This window comes from Mastigoproctus giganteus, chromosome 7 (genome assembly GCF_048544385.1).
Source record: "Mastigoproctus giganteus isolate SK-2022 chromosome 7, ASM4854438v1, whole genome shotgun sequence".
Classification (NCBI taxonomy): Eukaryota; Metazoa; Arthropoda; class Arachnida; order Uropygi; family Thelyphonidae; genus Mastigoproctus; species Mastigoproctus giganteus.
Genome location: NC_143581.1, coordinates 120406014 through 120426391, shown reverse-complemented (window position 1 = coordinate 120426391; position 20378 = coordinate 120406014). Strand labels below are relative to the sequence as shown.

General features: G+C 40.1%; 1 protein-coding gene across 2 annotated transcripts in view; it reads left to right on the top strand.

The window, feature by feature from the left end:
- The window catches only part of LOC150083167 (xaa-Pro aminopeptidase 1-like), an 886380-nt gene that overhangs the window by 368830 nt on the left and 497172 nt on the right, over nt 1-20378 (top strand). For both annotated transcript variants that reach the window (XM_090377885.1, XM_090377886.1), the window contains one exon: nt 18375-18518. In XM_090377885.1, coding sequence (XP_090234011.1) covers nt 18375-18518 — 144 coding nt within the window. The remainder of the gene's footprint in view (nt 1-18374; nt 18519-20378) is intronic.

Below are 20378 nucleotides of genomic sequence, written 5' to 3'. Positions count from 1 at the left end.
ACATCCCACTTCAGCACACTGTGATCACTGCCACCTAGTGGTTCGTTTATCTGCAGATTCTTAATGCATGAAGAATCACTGCTGATAATCAAATCAAGAGTATTACTCCCTCTAGTTGCCTCCCGAACATGCTGATGTAGAAAACAATCATCCAATAAATCCACAAAAGCCCTGCTAGTGTGTGAGTAACCACCCCCCAAATTCCAGTCAATATCTGGGAAATTAAAATCTCCCATTATAAGACTCTCTGATTTACTGGCCCACTCTATTTCCCTGTACAGTTCCTTATTATACTCATCAGAGTCATTAGGCCTATAGCACACTCCTACTCTCAATTTTGATCTCCCAATGCTTATGTCACACCAAACTGACTCAACACTGCACTGTCCGGCGATGTCGATTGGCTTCACTTCCTTGGTTTTTATGTGTTTCTTAACTAATAGCATAACCCCTCCCCCCTTCCTATCCTGTCTATCCTTTCTGTAGACGTTGTACTCCCCAAATTGCAGTTCTGCATCCCTTATATCTGTGTGACACCACGTCTCTGATATCCCAACAATATCTGCCTTTGATGTTTTGAGCAATACCTCAAATTCATCAAATTTATTTACTAAACTCCTAGCTTTGGTGTACACGCAAGTATACTTGTACCTGTTTCTATTCTTAGCACAACCCATGTGTTTACTTGTACCGCAATGGTTCCCAGCAGTCTCTGAAATCCCATGCATCTTGTTTTCCAGGCTTCTGCTCATTCTAATAGAAGCAGTGCAAGAATCTGTTTCACCTCTGCCAGTGGCTACTGTCAATCTATTGGTCTTTGTCTCCCCCCAAGCTAGCAGTTTTCCGACCCACCTAATACTGCCTCGATAGCATCAGCAAATATTCTTGCACCCTTTCTATTTAAGTGTATCCCATCCCTGTAGAAGCAATCTCTCCTGTTAACAAGTACAGTCCAGGTTGAAAAAAATTCTACCCCTTGAGCCTTGCACAATCTTTGCAGGGCCGAATTGATCGACATGGCTCTCATCATATACTCCCTCCTATCGTGTCTGGGCAGAATTGCAGACACTTTCAAATTCAACCCTAATTCTCGGCTTTTGTTCAACAGTGACCTGTACTTGTTAAGTAATTCTGCTGGTCTCCTACTCTTAATATTATTAGTGCCAACGTGTACAACTATATCACCTTTTGTGCCCTTAAAAGATGATATTCGCTCTACAACGTCATCAACCTTTGCCCCTGGCAGACATACCCTGGTCCTGTTCCACCTATCTTTTTTACAAAGCATGTTCCCCGTTTCCCTGACAATAGAGTCACCAACAACTACTAGTTCCTTCGGGACCAGCGCATTCTGCCTTGGGGGTTGTCTCTGTGTCACGTGATGCCCAAGTGCAAGCTCTGGCGTTGATGTGGGCAGCTGAGAGCTTGATGGGCCCCTCAATTTAGTTTCTTCGAGGGCATCCACCCTGTCCTTCAAGCTCTCATATAGGCCCACAAGAACGCCGAGTTGTTGCTTGATATCGATACACTCCTTGCATCGCGCACACACAAAGACATCCCCCTTGGCAGTATCATGTCCCGTACCCGATTGCTCTGCAAACATCAAGCAAACAGTGCATTTTATAAGGCTGTGAGTCAGAGGACAACTGCCCCCCTCTGTTCTGCTCTGAGCCACAGCACTTCCATTAGCTTGAGCCTTTTGCTTTGCCGCTCTGGTCTGAGTCATGATTCTATTAATTTATTAATTAATTATAATTAATTATGTTATGTTATTAATTATGTTAAATATAATTAATTATATTACTTTTGTAATCTAAGTCGTTATATGTATTTATTTAAACGTACAATTTAACTGCTAACTAATTGCAGTGGAAGCCATCCAGTCCTAATTGCAGCGGAAGCCGTCCAGCATACTCTAAAGAATGTGATCTCTGGAAGATAGGCAAAAAAATACAAAAATATGAGACTGAAAATAAAGTCTCCTATCAAGAAGCTAGGAAACAAATTAAACAAATCATGCCAAATAGCTCATATGCCTCGGCTATCCACTCTCACCAATCAGTAGCATGTCAGACGGAAGTGTCACTCTCCCCGGATAAATCGATCACAGACTGGGCGCGATCAGTTCTATCGACCCAGCCTACATCAAAGCCAAACACAGTAGATCAAAGTATGAATACGTCTCTCACAGTTCCAACCCAAATCATAACCCACGGTAAAGTAACAGAAAAACTGCAAAAATCGGATCCTGTTGAGGTTAATCAACCACCCTCAACAAGGATGGATACCGATGATATGACCACCCAAGACCTTCTTGAATTACATGCAGATGGTGAATTGGAAGGTAACAATGATTCAACACGCCCCAACCTTCCCAGAAAAGAAAAACCTAAGCTAGATCGTCACAAACGACCCATTTATAAAAAACAGTCATCTCCCTCTTACAAATCCAAATAATGGAACAGATCATCCAATGGAACTGTAGAGGCCTTTGCAGTAACATCAATGATATCCATGAATTAATTCATCACTGCAGACCCCTTGCAATGTGCTTGCAGGAAATGAATTTGACACCTCAGATCTCAATCAAAAATTATACCATGTTCAGACAAGACAGAGCTGGCCCTAACAGTGCTCACGGAGGAGTAGCAATACTCGTGGATTCAAGAATCCCCTCCAAACGCATCCATTTACAAAACCGCATTAGAAGCTGTTGCCACTTGCATTGTAAATGGTATTACACTGACACTAGTTTCAATCTACCTTCCGCCAAATCATCAATATACTATTCAGGCGTAGAACACGCTTCTTGATTAGACCGGGGTTCGAGCCCGTCACCACCAAATACGGAGGATGCGGAAAGGTCAGGGAATGACCACCGCATATCCCGGAGCAATATGGCCTTAGTTGCTAATGCTCCTAAAAACCAAATAACAAACAAACTATTCAGGAAATCGAAGATCTTGTTTGGCAGTTACCATCTCCATTTTGTATTCTAGGAGACTTTAATGCCCACCATCCAATATGGGGTTCCCCTATATTAGACAGACGAGGGAAGCTTATTGAAATGTTGATAGACAGGCTGAATTTAACTTTACTACATACTGGCACTCCCACGTATATTCATCTCCCTACAGGTTCAACATCTGCAATAGACCTTTCCATTTGTTCCCCAATCCTCTTTATTGGATAACTCTAAGTGATCCTTATAACAGCCACCATTATCCGATAATCTGCAAAATTCAAACATCCTGTTCCTTCCCAACAGAAAATCCAATTAAATGGAAATTTTCAAGAGCTGATTGGACAAAATACAGAATGCACATATCATTTGACAACTATATTATTCAGTCCTGTTCTATCAACAGTGTTACTGAGCACACAAATGAAATTCTGACAGCCGCATCCGCTACCATTCCTCAATATCAAGTAAAGAAATAGACGAAAAACAAATTACTGGTAGAATGAAGACTGTAATCATGCAAAAAAAGAGAAAAACAAAGCGTGGAACCTTTTCCGCAAACACCCAACCACCTCCAATCTTATTAGTTATAAACGTCTTAGAGCAAAAGCCCATTTCATCAGACGTAAAGCAAAAAAAGAAAATTGGATTAAATTCGCCTCATCAGTAAATAAAAATACCGATATCAGAGTAATCTGGAGAAAAATAAAATATTTAAACAGTAAATTCCCTTCTTTATCCACCCCACTACTGAACTGGAATGGACAGGAGCTTACTACTCCTACAGAAATAGCAAATGCACTGGGGATCGTATTTTCTCAGTTGTCCTCTTCTACCGCCTATGATCAAACATTTCAAAAACTTAAAATGGTTGCAGAGAAATCGAGACTAAATTTCACTGGAAATTCTGCTTTATCTTATAATAAACCATTTACCATGCTTGAGCTGCAACAATCCCTTAACAACTCAAGAAACAGTGCTGCTGGCCCAGATGGGATATACTATGTAATGCTGTGAAATTTTGATCAGAGATCACTCTCCTTACTGCTCATATTTTTCAATCAAATTTTTTCCGAACATACCTTCCCAAGTTCCTGGCGTCATTCTTATGTACTAGCAATTGCAAAGCCCAGTAAAGATCATTCTGTTCCACAAAATTACAGACCAATATCCCTTACCAGCTGTCTAAGCAAAACCCTCGAGAAAATGTTACATCGCCGGCTCACTTGGTTCCTGGAGTCCCAAAACTTGATTAACAACAACCAATTTGGATTCCGGAAAAATTGATCTTCATTGGATCTCATGATCAAAACCGAGACAAACATTAGAAATGCTTTCGTCAAGAAGGAACATCTCGTAATGGTCTGTCTTGACGTTGAGAAAGCCTTTGACACTACATGGCGATTCGGCCTCTTAAAAGATCTGCATTCTCTTGGCCTGAGAGGAAATTTACCATACTTTATCAAAAATTTTCTTCATTGGAGATCCTTTCAAGTTCGTTACCGGGGAACTCTCTCTAAGATCTTTACCCAAGAAGAAGGAATTCGCAAGGGTTGGTTCTCAGTGCCACTTTATTTGCAATGAGAATGAACCATATAATTGAACTCATTCCGAAAACTGTAGATTCGTACCTTTTCGCAGATGATCTCTCAATATCCTGTCATTCTTAAAACATGCATTATATTGAATGCCAGCTACAAATATCAATTAATCGCATCCTGACATGGATGACACAAAATGGTTATAGACTGTCCAGCCAGAAATCTGTTGCCATACACTTCTGTAACAGACGCAGTATGCATCCTGAGCCCGAGCTCCACTTGAATAACCATCCTCTTCCCATAGCTAATTGTATTCGTCTACTAGGATTATTTTTCGACAGCAAGTTAAACTTCCAAAAACACGTTGAATATCTCCAGACAAACTGTCAAAAGAAACTGAACATACTCAGAGTTTTATCAGCGACAACATGGGGAGCAGATCATTACAGCCTGCTTCACCTATACAGAACCATAATTAGATCACGCCTGGACTACGGGGCGCCTCTTTTCGATTCTGCTAGGGAGAGTGTTTTATCTCGCCTCAACCCTATTCAGCATTCAGCTCTTAGAACAACATTAGGTGCGTTCAGAACATCTCCAGTGCAAAGTTTATATATTGAAGCCCATGAACCTCCTCTAAATATCAGGAGAAAGATGTTGCTGTTAAACTATGCAATCAAGATCCAAAGCCAGGTAACCCATCCTAATTGGTCAATACTTCATGATCCGCTGTATATGACCCTGTATAGAAACAAACCACAGACAGTTCGGCCTGCTGGTATTAGGCTAAAACATCTATCAGAAGATTGGGATATACACTTCGATAAAATTTTGCAAGATCCTATAGATCCTGACCCTCCATGGTCTGTCATCATGCCATGTTGTGACAAGTATTTCCACCAGTGGGGTAAACACTCTCTATCAGACTTTACCATCCAACAGCTACCCATTGAACATACTCAACATTATCCTGACTTCGCTAAAATATATACAGATGGATCGAAGTCTGAGAGTGGATCGGGTGCAGCAGTGGTACTCCCTGATAGCATTATTTCTCAATCTCTTCCGACAGAGTGTAGTAGCTACACAACTGAATTATATGCCATAAAGCTTGCATTAGAAAATGTCTTCCATATGTCAATTCAAAAGAGCATAATATACACAGACTCACAAGGTTCCGTATTAGCATTGCAAAACAATTCCCCGCCTACTCACCCGATATTAAAGCTCATCAAAACACAGTTGATATGTCTTAGAGAGCATCAGCAAAAGGTTATCTTCTGCTGGATCCCAGGCCATACCGGAATGCGAGGGAATGAAATTGCAGATGATGCTGCCAAAAATCCATCCAGCCCAGCCCCAACGAATTCGCTAGTACCCGTCACAGATTATAAAATGAATATACAAAGAATATGTAAAGATCAATGGACTCTTCAGTGGCAAACACAATTCCATAATAAACTACTCCAAATAAAACCCTTACCAAAATTATGGACTTCTAGCTCTATAGCAAACAGGCAAGAAGAAGTAATTCTAGCCAGAGCCAGAATCGGTCATACTCATTTAACCCATCTGTTTCTTTTGTCAGGAAATGATCCTCCCCAGTGTAATCATTGTCATACACCACTCACAGTCAAACACATACTCTTGGACCGTATTCTATATAATAATGCTCGACTAATGTCTTTCAGTTCTCTGTCAAATTTAAAGGAACCTTTGTCACTTAGCCATATCATAGACGAAAATTCAAATCTCGCAGAATTCTTCTCCTTCCTAAAACGAATAAGATTGTATAACCGTATTTAACTGCTTCTAAATCAACAAACGCAGACAGTATGCACCACTTCCATAAGTGCAATATGGCCTAAGTAGCCATTGCACTTTAAACCCCAACAACAACAACAAGGTTTAGCCTAAATGGATATCAGATGAATTAATGAGGCTCGTGGCAGAAAAAAAAAATGCATGGAATGCATATAAATTATAGAAGCCTAATCTCCTTCACAAAGAATGCAAAGAAAAATAGCAAAGAGTTCTTTACTTATGTAAATTTTAGAAAGAAAGGGATGGATCAGATTGGTCCACTTAACATAGCTTGTTTGACCATTGATTATCAAACTGAATAAGTATTTTGCATCTACATTCACACATGAGGAGTTATTAAGGTTTGAAAATGGCAGAAGGTTATCAAATTGTAGCAGGGTGCTTAATGATTTTGTAATAACTGAGAGCAAATTGGTGGAGAAATTGTTGAAGGAAGGCACCTGAGGTGGATGGGATCTATCCAGTTATATTAAAGGAGACAGAAAAAGGACGTAAGCAAACTCTTAGCCATAATTATGAAAGCTTCCCTGCAGAGGACTCCATGGAGTGGAGATGTGCAAATGTGTCCGCAATTCACAAAGGAGGATCAAAGGGTGACACGAATAATTACAGACCTGTTAGTTTGACTTATGTTCCAGGGAAAATAATTGAGTCATTGGTAAAGGAAGCGATGCAGAATCATCTAGACAAGATTGCAGGTATAGTTCAGACACAGCATGGGTTTTTTAACGGGAAGTCTTGGCTGACAAAGGAATTGGATGCAAAGAATAATTTTGATTTCATATACTTGGATTTTAGGAAATGTTTTGTTACTGTAGCACATGGAAGACTAGGGTACAAATTGGAGCAGCATGGCATTAAGGACAAGTTGCTACAATGGATAAAAGGATAGTTGAGAGAAAGAAGACATACTGATGGTCAATGGGCACTGCTTTTCGTGAACTAATGTTATTAGTGGAGTACCCCAAGCTTTGGTGTTGGCCCAATAGTTGCTTTCAGTATTTATCAATGATATTGATGAAGGTATATTAAGGTTAATGTCTAAGTTTGCAGTCAATATAAAGTTTGGAAAGGTTGTTAATGACAGTAATAATAGTACATTACTGGAACAGGATATGGAAAAGTTGAGCAGATGGGCTGAGAGGTGACATCTGAAGTTTAACGTTGACAAGTGTAAAGTACTGCATTGGGTAGCAATAACCCACAGTACCATATGAACCGGGTAATCCTTTCATTCTCCACTACACTCAGGGTTGTGGAGATTGAAATGGATCTGGGGGTAATTGTGCAGTCTGATATGAAGTTTTCTGAACAGTGCAAAAATGCTGCAAGGGTAGCTCATCGGTCTTGTCAATTATATACAGGAATTTTGCTAGCAGGGACACCTTGAGTACTGTATACAGGTCTGGAGGCCTCATTTTAGGAAGGTTGCAGAGCTGTTTGAATGAGTATAGAGAAGGGCAATGAGATTGGTGAGTGGAACAAAAGGTTGGTGTTACCAAGAAAGGCTTAAGTTCTGCAAATTGCAGACTTGGCACCTGCGAGGTGATCTGATTGAGGTGTATATGGCCTTGAATGAATTGAGCAAACTGAATGCTAAAGGGATTCTTCCTCTTGCTCAAATTACTCACCTTAGGGGGCATAAATTGAAATGGAGGAAAGACAATTGTAGAATAGATTATTATTATAAGCTTTACTGGACAGGAAAGGTGGCCGTAACTTGTTGCATATATTACATCTCTTTGATCTCTTGTCTTAGGTTTGTGTATTTTCTGATTTTTTACCCAATGGTTTTCTGCAGGTTGCCAGTGTTGGTAACCGCTATGTAAATCAGATATGTAGCCTATTCCTTCTTGTCCGTAATGTCCTGTCTGTTGTGCAGAATTGTGTTATCCATTATTACGGCACTGTCCCAGTACAGCTTGTGGGTTGTGGTCTCTAGTACTGGTTGGGGTTTGTACTTGTAGTACAGTACACATTCTTCGATCAACTGGTATTTCCTTGCTAGCTTCTGATATATTATCCTGGCTATCTGGTCATGTCTGGGTGATCATTTGCATCCTGCAGTGATGTGTTGGATCATTTCTTAGGCCAGATGGCATCGTTTACATGTGTCATTGGACACGCGAGGATCACTGGCAATGTATTTTCTATAGCTTCTGGTGTTGATTACCTGGTCTTGGATGGCGAGCACGAATCCTTCAGTCTCGGTGAAGAGCGTTCCTCTTGCGAGCCATGCATTGGAAACACTTTTATCTATGTCATCTTGATGGAGATCAGGTGCCTCCATAGCCAGGTGGGAAGGAGCAGCAGTGCGTAGCACACGCTTCTTGATTAGACTGGGGTTCGAGCCCGTCACCACGAATTACGGAGGATGCGGAAAGGTCAGGAAATGACCACCGCATATCCCGGAGCGATATAGCCTTAGTTGCTAATGCTCCTAAAAACCAAATAACAACAACAATAACAACATTGATGGAGATCATTGTTAGTGTCTGTCTTGGAGGGTCTTTTTTGTCTGTCTTCCTTATGGCCTGGTGGAGTGCCGCTGTGTGTGTCTCTAAGAGTAATCCTTCAGGTTAGCAATCACTGTTTTCTGTTGCTCGATTAGGTCTATCAGGCCCCTTTCTCCTTTTCGAGCAATTGTCAGTCTCCCAACGGCTGACTATGGATGTCATCATTGTCGTTGTCTTTCTCATGATATCCTCCAGCTCGGTGTTAGACCAATCTATCACCCCAAAGGAGTATGTTAGCACTGGGACTGTATAGGTGTTTATGGCTTTAATTGTCCATTGAGCTTTGCTTTCAGCAGGCTTCTGATGAAGATGGATGCTTGTTTAGAAGACCTTTATGCCAAACATGATCGAAAGCCTTTGAGATGTAAAGAGCAACTTCCTGTGTTTCACCGAACTTTTTCATTGAATTTGTCCATTATTGGGTAACATAAGCCAGAATATCACCAGTGGACCGACACTGATGTAATCGATACTGGAGATTGTTGATCAGACGGTAGGTTTCTAGGTTGTTTAAGAGTTGGTGGTTAATCGATTTCTCCCTTACTTTAGAAAGGGTAGAATAATTGCAATGGGACAATAATTGGATTGGAGAGATTTGTCTCTCTTTTTAGGAACTGGCTGGATATGAGCAAATTTCTAAGCAGAAGGAAAAACACCTTTGGAATAAGAAAGTGAAAAAAGGTGGCAAAGAACAGGAGTAAATTCAAGAGGACAGGTTTTGAGAACAATTGGAGAAATACCATAAGGACCCTTAGCCATAATTATGAGAGCTTCCTTTGACACAGGGGAAGTACCCATGGACTAGAGATGTGCAAATGTGACCCCAATTCACAAAGGAGGACCAAAGGACGACACAAATAATTATAGACCTGTTAGTTTAACTTCTGTTCCTGGAAAATTAATGGAGGCACTGGTTAAAGAAGCACTGCAGGATCATTTAGACAAGACTTCAGTTATAGCTCAGACACAGCATGGTTTTGTTAAGGGGAAGTCTTGCCTGACCAACTTGATTGGATACTATGATGCAGTCACAAAAGAACTGGATGCAGGGAATAACTTTGATATTATATACTTGGATCTTAGAAAGGCTTTTGATACTGTTGCACATGGAAGACTGCTACACAAATTGGAGCAGTGTGGCATTGGAGGCAAATTGCTGCTATGGATAAAGGGGTGGTTGAGGGGGAGAAGACAGAGAGTGGTAATCAATGGACACTGCTCATCGTGGACTAATGTTATTAGTGGAGTCCCTCAGGGCTCAGTGTTGGGTCTATTATTGTTTTCTGTATTTATAAATGATATTGATGATGGTATATCAAGCTTAATGTCCAAGTTTGCAGATGATACAAAGGTTGGCAGGGTTGTCAAGGACACTACTGACACTATGCTACTGCAACAGGATCTGGAAAGGTTGAGCAGGTGGGCTGAGAGGTGACAAATGAAGTTTAACATTGACAAATGTAAAGTACTACATATGGGAAACAGCAACCCCAGAGCAATGTATCAACTCTGTGGTACTACACTGACAGTGGTAGAGAATGAAAGGGACCTGGGGGTGGTTGTGCAGGCAGATATGAAGTTTTCTGAGCAGTGCAGACGGGCTACAAGAGTAGCTCATGGTGTATTGTCGATGATATATAGGAATTTTTCTAGCAGGAATAAGGAGGTGATTATTCCCTTGTATAAGGCAATGGTCAGGCCACACCTAGAGTACTGTATACAGGTCTGGAGGCCTCATTTCAAGAAGGATGTAGAGATGCTGCAATGAGTACAGAGAAGGGCAACAAGATTAGTGAATGGAACAAAGGGGTGCTCTTACAAAGAAAGGCTTAAGTTTTGCAAATTACAGTGTCTGGAGACTAGGCACCGGCGAAGTGATCTGATAGAGGTGTATAAAGCCTTGAATGGTTTGAGCATGCTCAATGCTGATGGGATTCTTCCTCTTGCTCAGAATAATCACCTGAGAGGGCATAAATTCATATTGAGAAAAGACAGATGTAGGATAGACGTGAGGAAATTTGCCTTTAGCCAGCGGGTGGTTGGTTGGTGGAATAGACTTCCATCCCTTGTCATGGAAGTTGATAGCCTAATAAGTTTAAGGCTCAGCTGGACAGGTATTTCAAACGAACACAGGGGTGAAGGGAAGTGGTTATTTTTTATTTATTTATTTATTTTTTTATTTATTTATTATTATTTTTTTTTGGCTGATGCTGCATAAGCTTGCTTTCTTGCATGAAATGCCTCTACTAATGCTAATGCTAAGGACTTGGAGCTTTCTGAGTATCAAGTTTCTTCAAAATCCTTCTGATGGAAGACCACAGGAGGCATTGAATGGAGCATATTGGGAATGGTGGGAGGTGTTTTACCAGGGTCATTAATACATGAGTTGGAGGTGCCTCCATAGCCAGGTGGGCAGGAGCAGCAGTGCGTAGCACGCGCTTCTTGATTAGACCGGGGTTTGAGACCCTGATCTTTCCGCATCCTCCAAATATGGAGGATGCGGAAAGGTCATGGAACCACTGCATATCCCCGGAGCAATATGGCCTTAGTTGTTAATGCTCCAAAAAACCAAATAACAACAACAACATGAGTTGGGAAAAAAATGGGATGCTGGCAGGTCAGTTTTATCATTGGCTGAAATTACAGGAGAACCATCTGGTTTTGACAGAGGTTTGAGCAGAGATGAGCAAAAGTTGCAGCCAATAGCTTTGGGAAGAGACTAGAATGCTTGGCTACCATTAGGTCAAGAAGCAAGTTTTCTGCTTCTTGACCTAATGGTCAAGATTAAAAGGCAATGAATCCATTGCCTTTTAAAAATCTAGTTTGGACTGATTAATAACTGCTTTACATTTATTACAAGCTTTGGTGTAGGCAGAAAATGAAACTGAAGAATTGACAGCAAGCCAGTTACGACATGCAAAATTCTTTTCTTGAACAGTCTTGGCACATTTATTGGAAAACCAAGGTTTAGATCAAGGACGAGATTTTAAAGTGGTGTGTAAAGTGGTGTGTAAACAATTCCATTCCTACAAGATCTGAGCAAACGTTAACATCAGAAGTTTTGAAACAATTTATGGATACTTCTTGGCAATCAGTGGTATGAATCTCTTCATCACTTTGCCTTTGTTTGATGCTGTCCATCTATCCTGTCACAGCTGTAGCAGGTGAGCCACGATTCTATGCTTTTCTGCTTTGCGGGCGTTGTTTGGTTCTAGGATGAGTCCATAAATTGTAGTGGATGTTTCCTTAGACAGGTGATACATCATCCCACAGTGAGTCACCTCCAGATCTAGTGGGAGGACTCCTGTCTTGACCTGGAGGGTGTGCATGCTCACTGTTCTGCATGCACGAGAGATGATGAGCATAATGCTACGCTGGATTGTGTCCAGGTGTCTTTTATTTATAACTGTTCCTGCTTTTTTGTACCACATTGAGGATCCGTACATAATGGCTGGGATGAAAATTGCTTTGTAATACAGGGACAGGGTTTTTCTGTTTAATCCCCAGTCCCTGTGTGAGACTCTTACTATTAATGCTGCGTAATTCCTTAGTTTTTCTTTCAGGTGGATGATATGAGGGGTGAAAGATAAATTACTGTCGATTGTAATTCCTAAGTATCATATTTGTTTTGCAAGTTTGATGGTTGCTCCTGCTATCTTTATTTGCGGTGTTCTGTTGATGTCGAGCACCCCTTTCAGTAGAACAGAGTTCGTCTTCATGAGTGAGATCTTCAACATGTGTAGCTTTCCGCAATCCTGTAACACCTGTGTTGCCTGGTTTCCATGAGTCTCCAGGCCCGATCTACAGTCCTCCTCCACCATCAGGACCAAATCGTCAGCAAAGGCCTGACTCAGTACTTCGCCCAAGTACTGAGCCAGGAAGTCGTCAAAGACAATGTTCCACAGGAGCGGCCCCAGGATCAAGCCCTGGGAGCAGCCCCTGCACACTCATCGAGCCATTTTTCGAAAAGGTGTTACTACCTCAATTCTTCGATCAGTTAGGTAATCCTTTATACACTTGTAGACATTTGTTAGGAGCACGGCCTCCTGGAGCCAGCCGAGGACAGTCGGCCACCACGGGGTGTCTAATCCCCTGGTTATGTCTTCTGCGATGACTAGGAGGTAAATCCTGTTGCATTCAGTTGCTTGAATATAAGGTTTTGGACTGCTTCTGTGGTTGATAATCCCGGTTTGAATCCATATTGTTTTGGTGATTCTAGGTGTGCGGCTTTGTAGTGGCTAATTAGCATTAGCATTAATACAGGCATTTGATGCAAGAAAGCAAGCTTATGCAGCATCAGCCAAAAAAAAAAAAAAAAAACCCACTTCCACTTCACCCCTCTGTTCGTTCGAAATACCTGTCCAGCTGAGCCTTAAACTTATTTAAGCTATCAACTTCCATAACAAGGGATGGAAGTCTGTTCCACCAACCAACCACCCGCTTGCTAAACGCAAATTTCCGCACGTCTATCCTACATCTGTCTTTCTTCAATTTGAATTTATGCCCTCTCAGGTGATTATTCTGAGCAAGAGGAAGAATCCCATCATCATTGAGCATGCTCAAACCATTCAAGGCTTTATACACCTCTATCAGATCACCTCGCTGGTGCCTAGTCTCCAGACACTGTAATTTGCAAAACTTAAGCCTTTCTTCGTAAGAGCACCCCTTTGTTCCATTCACTAATCTTGTTGCCCTTTTCTGTACTCGTTCCAGCAGCTCTACATCCTTCTTGAAATGAGGCCTCCAGACCTGTATACGGTACTCAAGGTGTGGCCTGACCATTGCCTTATACAAGGGAATAATCACCTCCTTATCCCTGCTAGAAAAATTCCTGTATATCATTGACAATACACCATGAGCTACTCTTGCAGCCCGTCTGCATTGCTCAGAGAACTTCATATCTGCCTGCACAACCACTCCCAGGTCCCTTTCATTCTCTACCACTGTCATTGTAGTACCACAGAGTTGATACGTTGCTCTGGGGTTGCTGTTTCCCATATGTAGTACTTTATATTTGTCAATGTTAAACTTCATTTGCCACCTCTCAGTACATCTGCTCAACCTTTCCAGATCCTGTTGCAGCAGCATAGTGTCAGTAGTGGCCTTGACAACCCTGCCAACCTTCGTATCGTCTGCAAACTTGGACATTAAGCTTGATATACCATCATCAATATCATTTATAAATGCAGAAAACAATAATGGACCCAACACTGAGCCCTGAGGGACTCCACTAATAACATTATTCCACGATGAGCAGTGTCCATTGATTACCACTCTCTGTCTTCTCCCCCTCAACCACCCTTTTATCCATAGCAGCAATTTGCCTCCAATGCCACACTGCTCCAATTTGTGCAGCAGTCTTCCATGTGCAACAGTATCAAAAGCCTTTCTAAGATCCAAGTATATAATATCAAAGTTATTCCCTGCATCCAGTTATTTTGTAACTGCATCATAGTATCCAATCAAATCGGTCAGGTAAGACTTCCCCTTAACAAAACCATGCTGTTACATCCGAGCTATTACTGAAGTCTTGTCTAGATGATCCTGCAGTGCTTCTTTAACCAGTGACTCCATTAATTTTCCGGGAACAGAATTTAAACTAACAGGTCTATAATTACTTGTGTCACCCTTTGATCCTCCTTTGTGAATTGGAGTCACATTTGCACATCTCCAGTCCATGGGTACTTCCCCTGAGTCCAAGGAAGCTCTCATAATTATGGTTAAGGGTTTGCTTACTTCCTTTGCTGCCTCCTTTAATATAACTGGATAGATCCCATCCACCCCATGTGCCTTTCTTGTATTTATCTTCAACAATTTCTCCTCCACTTTACTCTCAGTTATTACAAGATTCTCTAGCTTACTGCCAGAGTTGAATACACCTCTGGCATTCCCCTCGCTGAATAACTTCTCATGTGTGAATGTCGATGCAAAATATTCATTTAGTTTGTTAGCTACCTGAGCAATATTATCAACAGTTGACCCATCGATATCAAGTGGACCAATCTGATTCATCCCCTTCCTTCTAGAGTTTACATAAGTAAAGAACTCTTTGCTATTTTTCTTTGCATCCCTTGCCAAAGATTTCTCGTAATCTGCCTTTTCCTGCCTAACCTCCTTTGTAACTTGGTTACAGATCAACTTGTATCTATCATAGGCTTCTGTGTCACTAATTAATTTGTATGTATCCCCATGCATTTTTCTTCTCTGCCATATGTCTCATTAGTCCATCTGACATCCACTTAGGCCTAAACCTTGAACAATATTTCTTAGTTGGTATATAAAGCCTAGTAGCTTCCAAGATAAGTTCTTTGAATGCTTTCTATTTTGAATTTGCTGTTGGTAACATGATCAGTTGGTCCCACTGTATGGAATTTTAATCGTAGTCGCCTTTACAAAAGCTATAACCCTTCCCTTTACCCCTAATGGTAGTTACCTCTTTGAGTAAATCCCACTTCAGCACACTGTGATCACTGCCACCTAGTGGTTCATTTACCTGCAGATTCTTAATGCATGAAGAATCACTACTGATTATCAAATCAAGAGTATTACTCCCTCTAGTCGCCTCCCGAACATGCTGATGTAGAAAACAATCATCCAATAAATCCACAAAAGCCTTGCTAGTGTGTGAGTGACCAGCCCCCAAATTCCAATCAATATCTGGGAAATTAAAATCCCCCATTATAAGACTCTCTGATTTACTGGCCCACTCTATTTCCCTGTACAGTTTCTTATTATACTCATCAGAGTCATTAGGCCTATAGCACACTCCTACTCTCAATTTTGGTCTCCCAATGCTTATGTCACACCAATCTGACTCGACACTGCACTGTCCAGCGATGTCGACTGGCTTCACTTCCTTGGATTTTATGTATTTCTTAACTAATAGCATAACCCCTCCTCCCTTCCTATCCTTTCTGTAGACATTGTATTCCCCAAATTCCAGTTCTGCATTCCTTATATCTGTGTGACACCACGTCTCTGAAATCCCCACAATATCTGCCTTTGATGTTTTGAGCAATACCTCAAATTCATCAAATTTATTTACTAAACTCCTACCATTGGTTTACACGCAAGTATACATGCACCTGTTCTTTTTCTTAGCTACCCTAACACAACCCATGTGTTTACTTGTTCCCCAGTGATTCCCAGCAGTCTCTGAAATATCCTCCGTCTTATTTTCCAGGCTGTGGCTCATTCCAATAGAAGCAGTGTAAGAATCACTTTCACCTCTGCCAGTGGCTACTGTTAATCTATTAGTCCTTGTATCCCCCCAATCTAGCAGTTTTTCGACCCACCTAACACTGCCTCGATAGCATCAGCAAACATTCTTGCACCCTTTCTATTTAAGTATATCCCATCCCTGTAGAAACAGTCTCTCCTGTTAACAAGTACAGACCAGGCTGAAAAAAATTGTACCCCTTGAGCCTTGCACAATCTTTCCAGGGCCGAATTGATTGACAGGGCTCTCATCATATACTCCCTCCTATCGTGTCTGGGCAGAATTGCAGACACTTTCAAATTCAGCCCTAATTCACGGCTTTTTTTTGAACAGTGACCTGTACTTATTAAGTAATTCCGCCGGTCTCCTACTCTTAATATCATTAGTGCCAACGTGTACAACTATATCACCTTTTGTGCCCTTAAAAGATGATATTCACTCTACAACGTCAGTTATGGTGAAATGTGTTCCCCTTCACTGAAATCTTGAATCATATTCTTTTCGTTCCTATTTACGTATTACAATGATGAAGAGAAAGTGCAAATGCTAGCAGTGCTAGGAAATGAAACAACACTGATTTAGAAATGAAGATAAAAATGATTTAAGAAGTACAAAGCAGGACAAAGTTTGTCATCTATTGCAAGGGAATTGGGTCTTGCTGCTTCAACAGTGAATACTATTTTAAAGGACAGTGCATGTATAAAAAAACATGTCAAAGGATGAACACACTTAAGATCAACAGTAATCACAAAATAGCAGTCAGGTCCTATATCAAAGATGAAACAGCTGTTAAAAATATGGATGGAAAATCAGATTTCAGAAGCAAGTGCCCCTGAGTCTAATGACCATTCAAGCAAAAGCAACAAGTATTTACAAGATATTAAGGATACGTACTGTGATCTGTTGGAAAAAAATATTGATGAATGCGGCTATTCAATGCAGCAAATTTTTAATGTTGACCAGACTGCTCTGTATAGGAAAAAAAATGCAGGATCAAACATTCATTGCCAAAGAGGAAGAGACAATTCCAGGTTTCAATGCGTGAAAAGATAGGGCCAAGCTCTTGCTTGGGGCTAATTCAGTGGGAGATTACAGATTAATACCACTGCTTGTATGCCATTCTGGAAACCTTCGGGCATTTAAGGGCACCAGTAAAGCCACCCAACCTGTGCATTTCTGATCGAACCAGAGATCATGGATAACAATATCTCTCTTTGAGGATTGGTTTAAATGCATCTTCATTCCTGAAGTCGAAAAATATTGTAAAGACAACGACATTCCTTTCAAGATTTTGCTTCTATTAGATAATGCTCCTGGACATCCTACGCATCTAGATGATTTCAATTCGAATGTGAGAGTCATATTTCTACCGCCAAACACAATTTCACTCATTCAACGTATGGATCAGTGTGTTATTTTAAATTTAAGAGTATACTATTTACGCAAAACATTTGCTCAGGCATTGTCTGCAGTAGACAATGAGAAAAATTTTACGTTAAGAGAATTTTGGAAATCTTACAATATTTACCACGCCATCTTAAACATTAATAAGGCCTGGGAGGAAATTAATAAAAGTTGTTTAAATGGCACATGGAAGAAAATATGCCCATGGCAGGTAAAAGTCTTCGAAGGATTTGAAAAAGATGAATCATATGAAGAGGTTACAGATAAGATTGTAAAGATTGCAGAGCTACTTCAGTTGGAGGTTGATGCCAAAGGTGTGGAGGAATTAATAGAGGAAGAAGAGAAGGAATTATCTAATGAAGAACATATTGACTTGCGGGGAGCGATAGTGAAAGAAGTAAATACTGACGAAGCTCAAGATGAACCAAATGAGGATGAAATGACGCTAAAGATGAATCAAATGACGAAGCTCAAGATGAACTAAACGGGATTCTTCAACACCAGAGAGATTGGCAATGGTATTTCATGAAATTGCATCAGCAATGGCAAGGGTTTGAAAAGATGGATCCCGACAGCGAACGATTCTTAAAAGTTAACATAGGGGTGAATGACATGCTTGCTTGCTACAAAGAAATTTACGATGAAAAGAAAAAAGCCACCATCCATTCTCCACTGTTTTATATACAGATCATAGAGAGTGGAATTTTTATCCCTGAAAGGAGATCTGCAACTTCCAGATATTTCTAAGTATTTTGTTGTTGCTGTTAGAAACAGTTTCATAGTCAGTAGTGTGAATTGTTTGCTGTATCTCAGAACATTTTTTTGATAAGTTAGATATTGCAGTAAAAATATACATTATATTTATATAATTTTTTTTAACTTTGATATTATTATAAATATAATTTCAGATGTGTGGAAGTCTTTATCTAAAGAACTGGATAATGCAGGCCATAGTCTTGCCCCTGTAGCACAAAATCTAGTAGATATATTATGGAAAGACAGACCTTTACCTCCAAATAATCTTGTAGAACCTTTAGCTGATGCATATGCAGGTATTTTTTTAAACCTCTAACTTGTCATTTATATTGAAGTAATGCAATGTTTTTCACTCTTTAGCATGTGACAACTACTTTTTCATTAGCCAGTCTGTAGCCATCCTGTGACCCTCTTATGGTCACAAGAAGTGTTCTTTTTTGTTTGAGACTGTGACTTGTATTTTTGATTTATTCTGATTTTGTGATACAATCTTTTGAAACCTCATTGGGGAGGATTGAAATTCACTGGTTGTGAGAGCACCACTGAACTAATAGTATGGAGTGCATCAAGCCTGTTAAAATGCATTTTGGGTATTATTTGATAAACTTTTTTATTTACAATAATTTATTAGTAATAGCAGTATAAAAAAATGCTGCATCAATCTTTTCCTAACAGCATGTCACTTTATACCACTGACATTGCAAATTATATAAAGTAGTTAATTATTTCAGATCTGTAGTGAAGTATTTTTGTCCCTAAATCAGGTAGCTATTCAAGAAGAGCATTTCCATCTCCTTCCAAACTGGCTTTACAAATCTACACCCCTTCTAACCTTATGGTTAATTCAGGTACTCAAGTTGTTACACTATTGTCCTGGCTTATTCAGCCAGTGTGAAGTGTAAAAATGAGTTGTAACATGAAATGACTGGCTAATGGTCACTGGTTCTTAACTGCTTGTTTATTAAGTGAAATTGAAAATAAAAACTTGCATGTATAAATATGTGCTTTATGTTTTTTTTTTTTTATTTTACCCAAAAAATTTAACTAAAAGTTAACGTTAAACTAGAATTAATTGGTAACATAGAACTTTTCGAGCATTGGTTTTTGTGAACTACAAAAATATTTATATATATTTGTAGGAATTTCAATGATGCAATCCCACCCCCCCCCATTAGTCTGAATTAGTTATTGTAATATAGTAACTGGTTAAGAGTGTCAGAAAAGCTACTGAAACACTGAGGGAAGGTAAGGTTCCAGCCTGTCCCATAACTTTATGTTGTAGTTTCAGAAGGTGACTCCTGAGGCAGTCTGAGTAAATAAATGTTACATCAACATGGATCTTATTCTAACTGAATAAGATCCATGAGCTATAGCTATTTGTATGTAGTTACTATACAAATAACTGTAGTTACTGAGCTATAGCTATTTGTATGTAGTTACTATACAAATAACTACAGTTTGCTGAGCTATAACTATTTGTATGTTTGTCATGATGGAGATTGGTGTTGGAAAAAACATTTAGGAAAAAGATACATTGCAGCTCAAAATAACCATCAGTTGTGGTTCCCTTGCGACTCAGGGCTACATACAGTGTCTGCTTGTAGCCGTATTATTGAGTTATCAGTAACGGGACATGATATCGCCAAAGGAGATGCCTTTGTATGCTTTCATTGCAGGGAGAAAGAGCAGATCAAGTGTCAGTTCAGTGTTCCGATGGGCTTAAATGAGAACTTGAGGAACACGGTTGATACCATCAAACGAATTAAAAAGAGCGGCCCATTAAGCACTTGGCTACTGGAGGTACACCCATGCATCACACAACACAGCAAAATTCTCCAGGGCAGAAAGCTCTGGTATTACACGAAGTAGCTATTGTTAATGACTCTGTTGTCTGTGAAACAGGAAATGTATTACATTATCATATTATCATTAGTACACCTTGTTACTTTAATGATATTAAGGGTAGGAGATTTGAGGATATCCTTAACAAGTACTAGGCAATGTTAAGAAAAAGTCCTGGATTAGAATTATATTTGAAAGTGCCTCCAATTCTGCACAGACATGATAGGCCGGAGTATGTGATGAGTGCTGTGTCAATCAAATCAGCTGTGGAGAGATTGTGCAAGGCTCATGGGATAGAAATTATCATGGCTTGG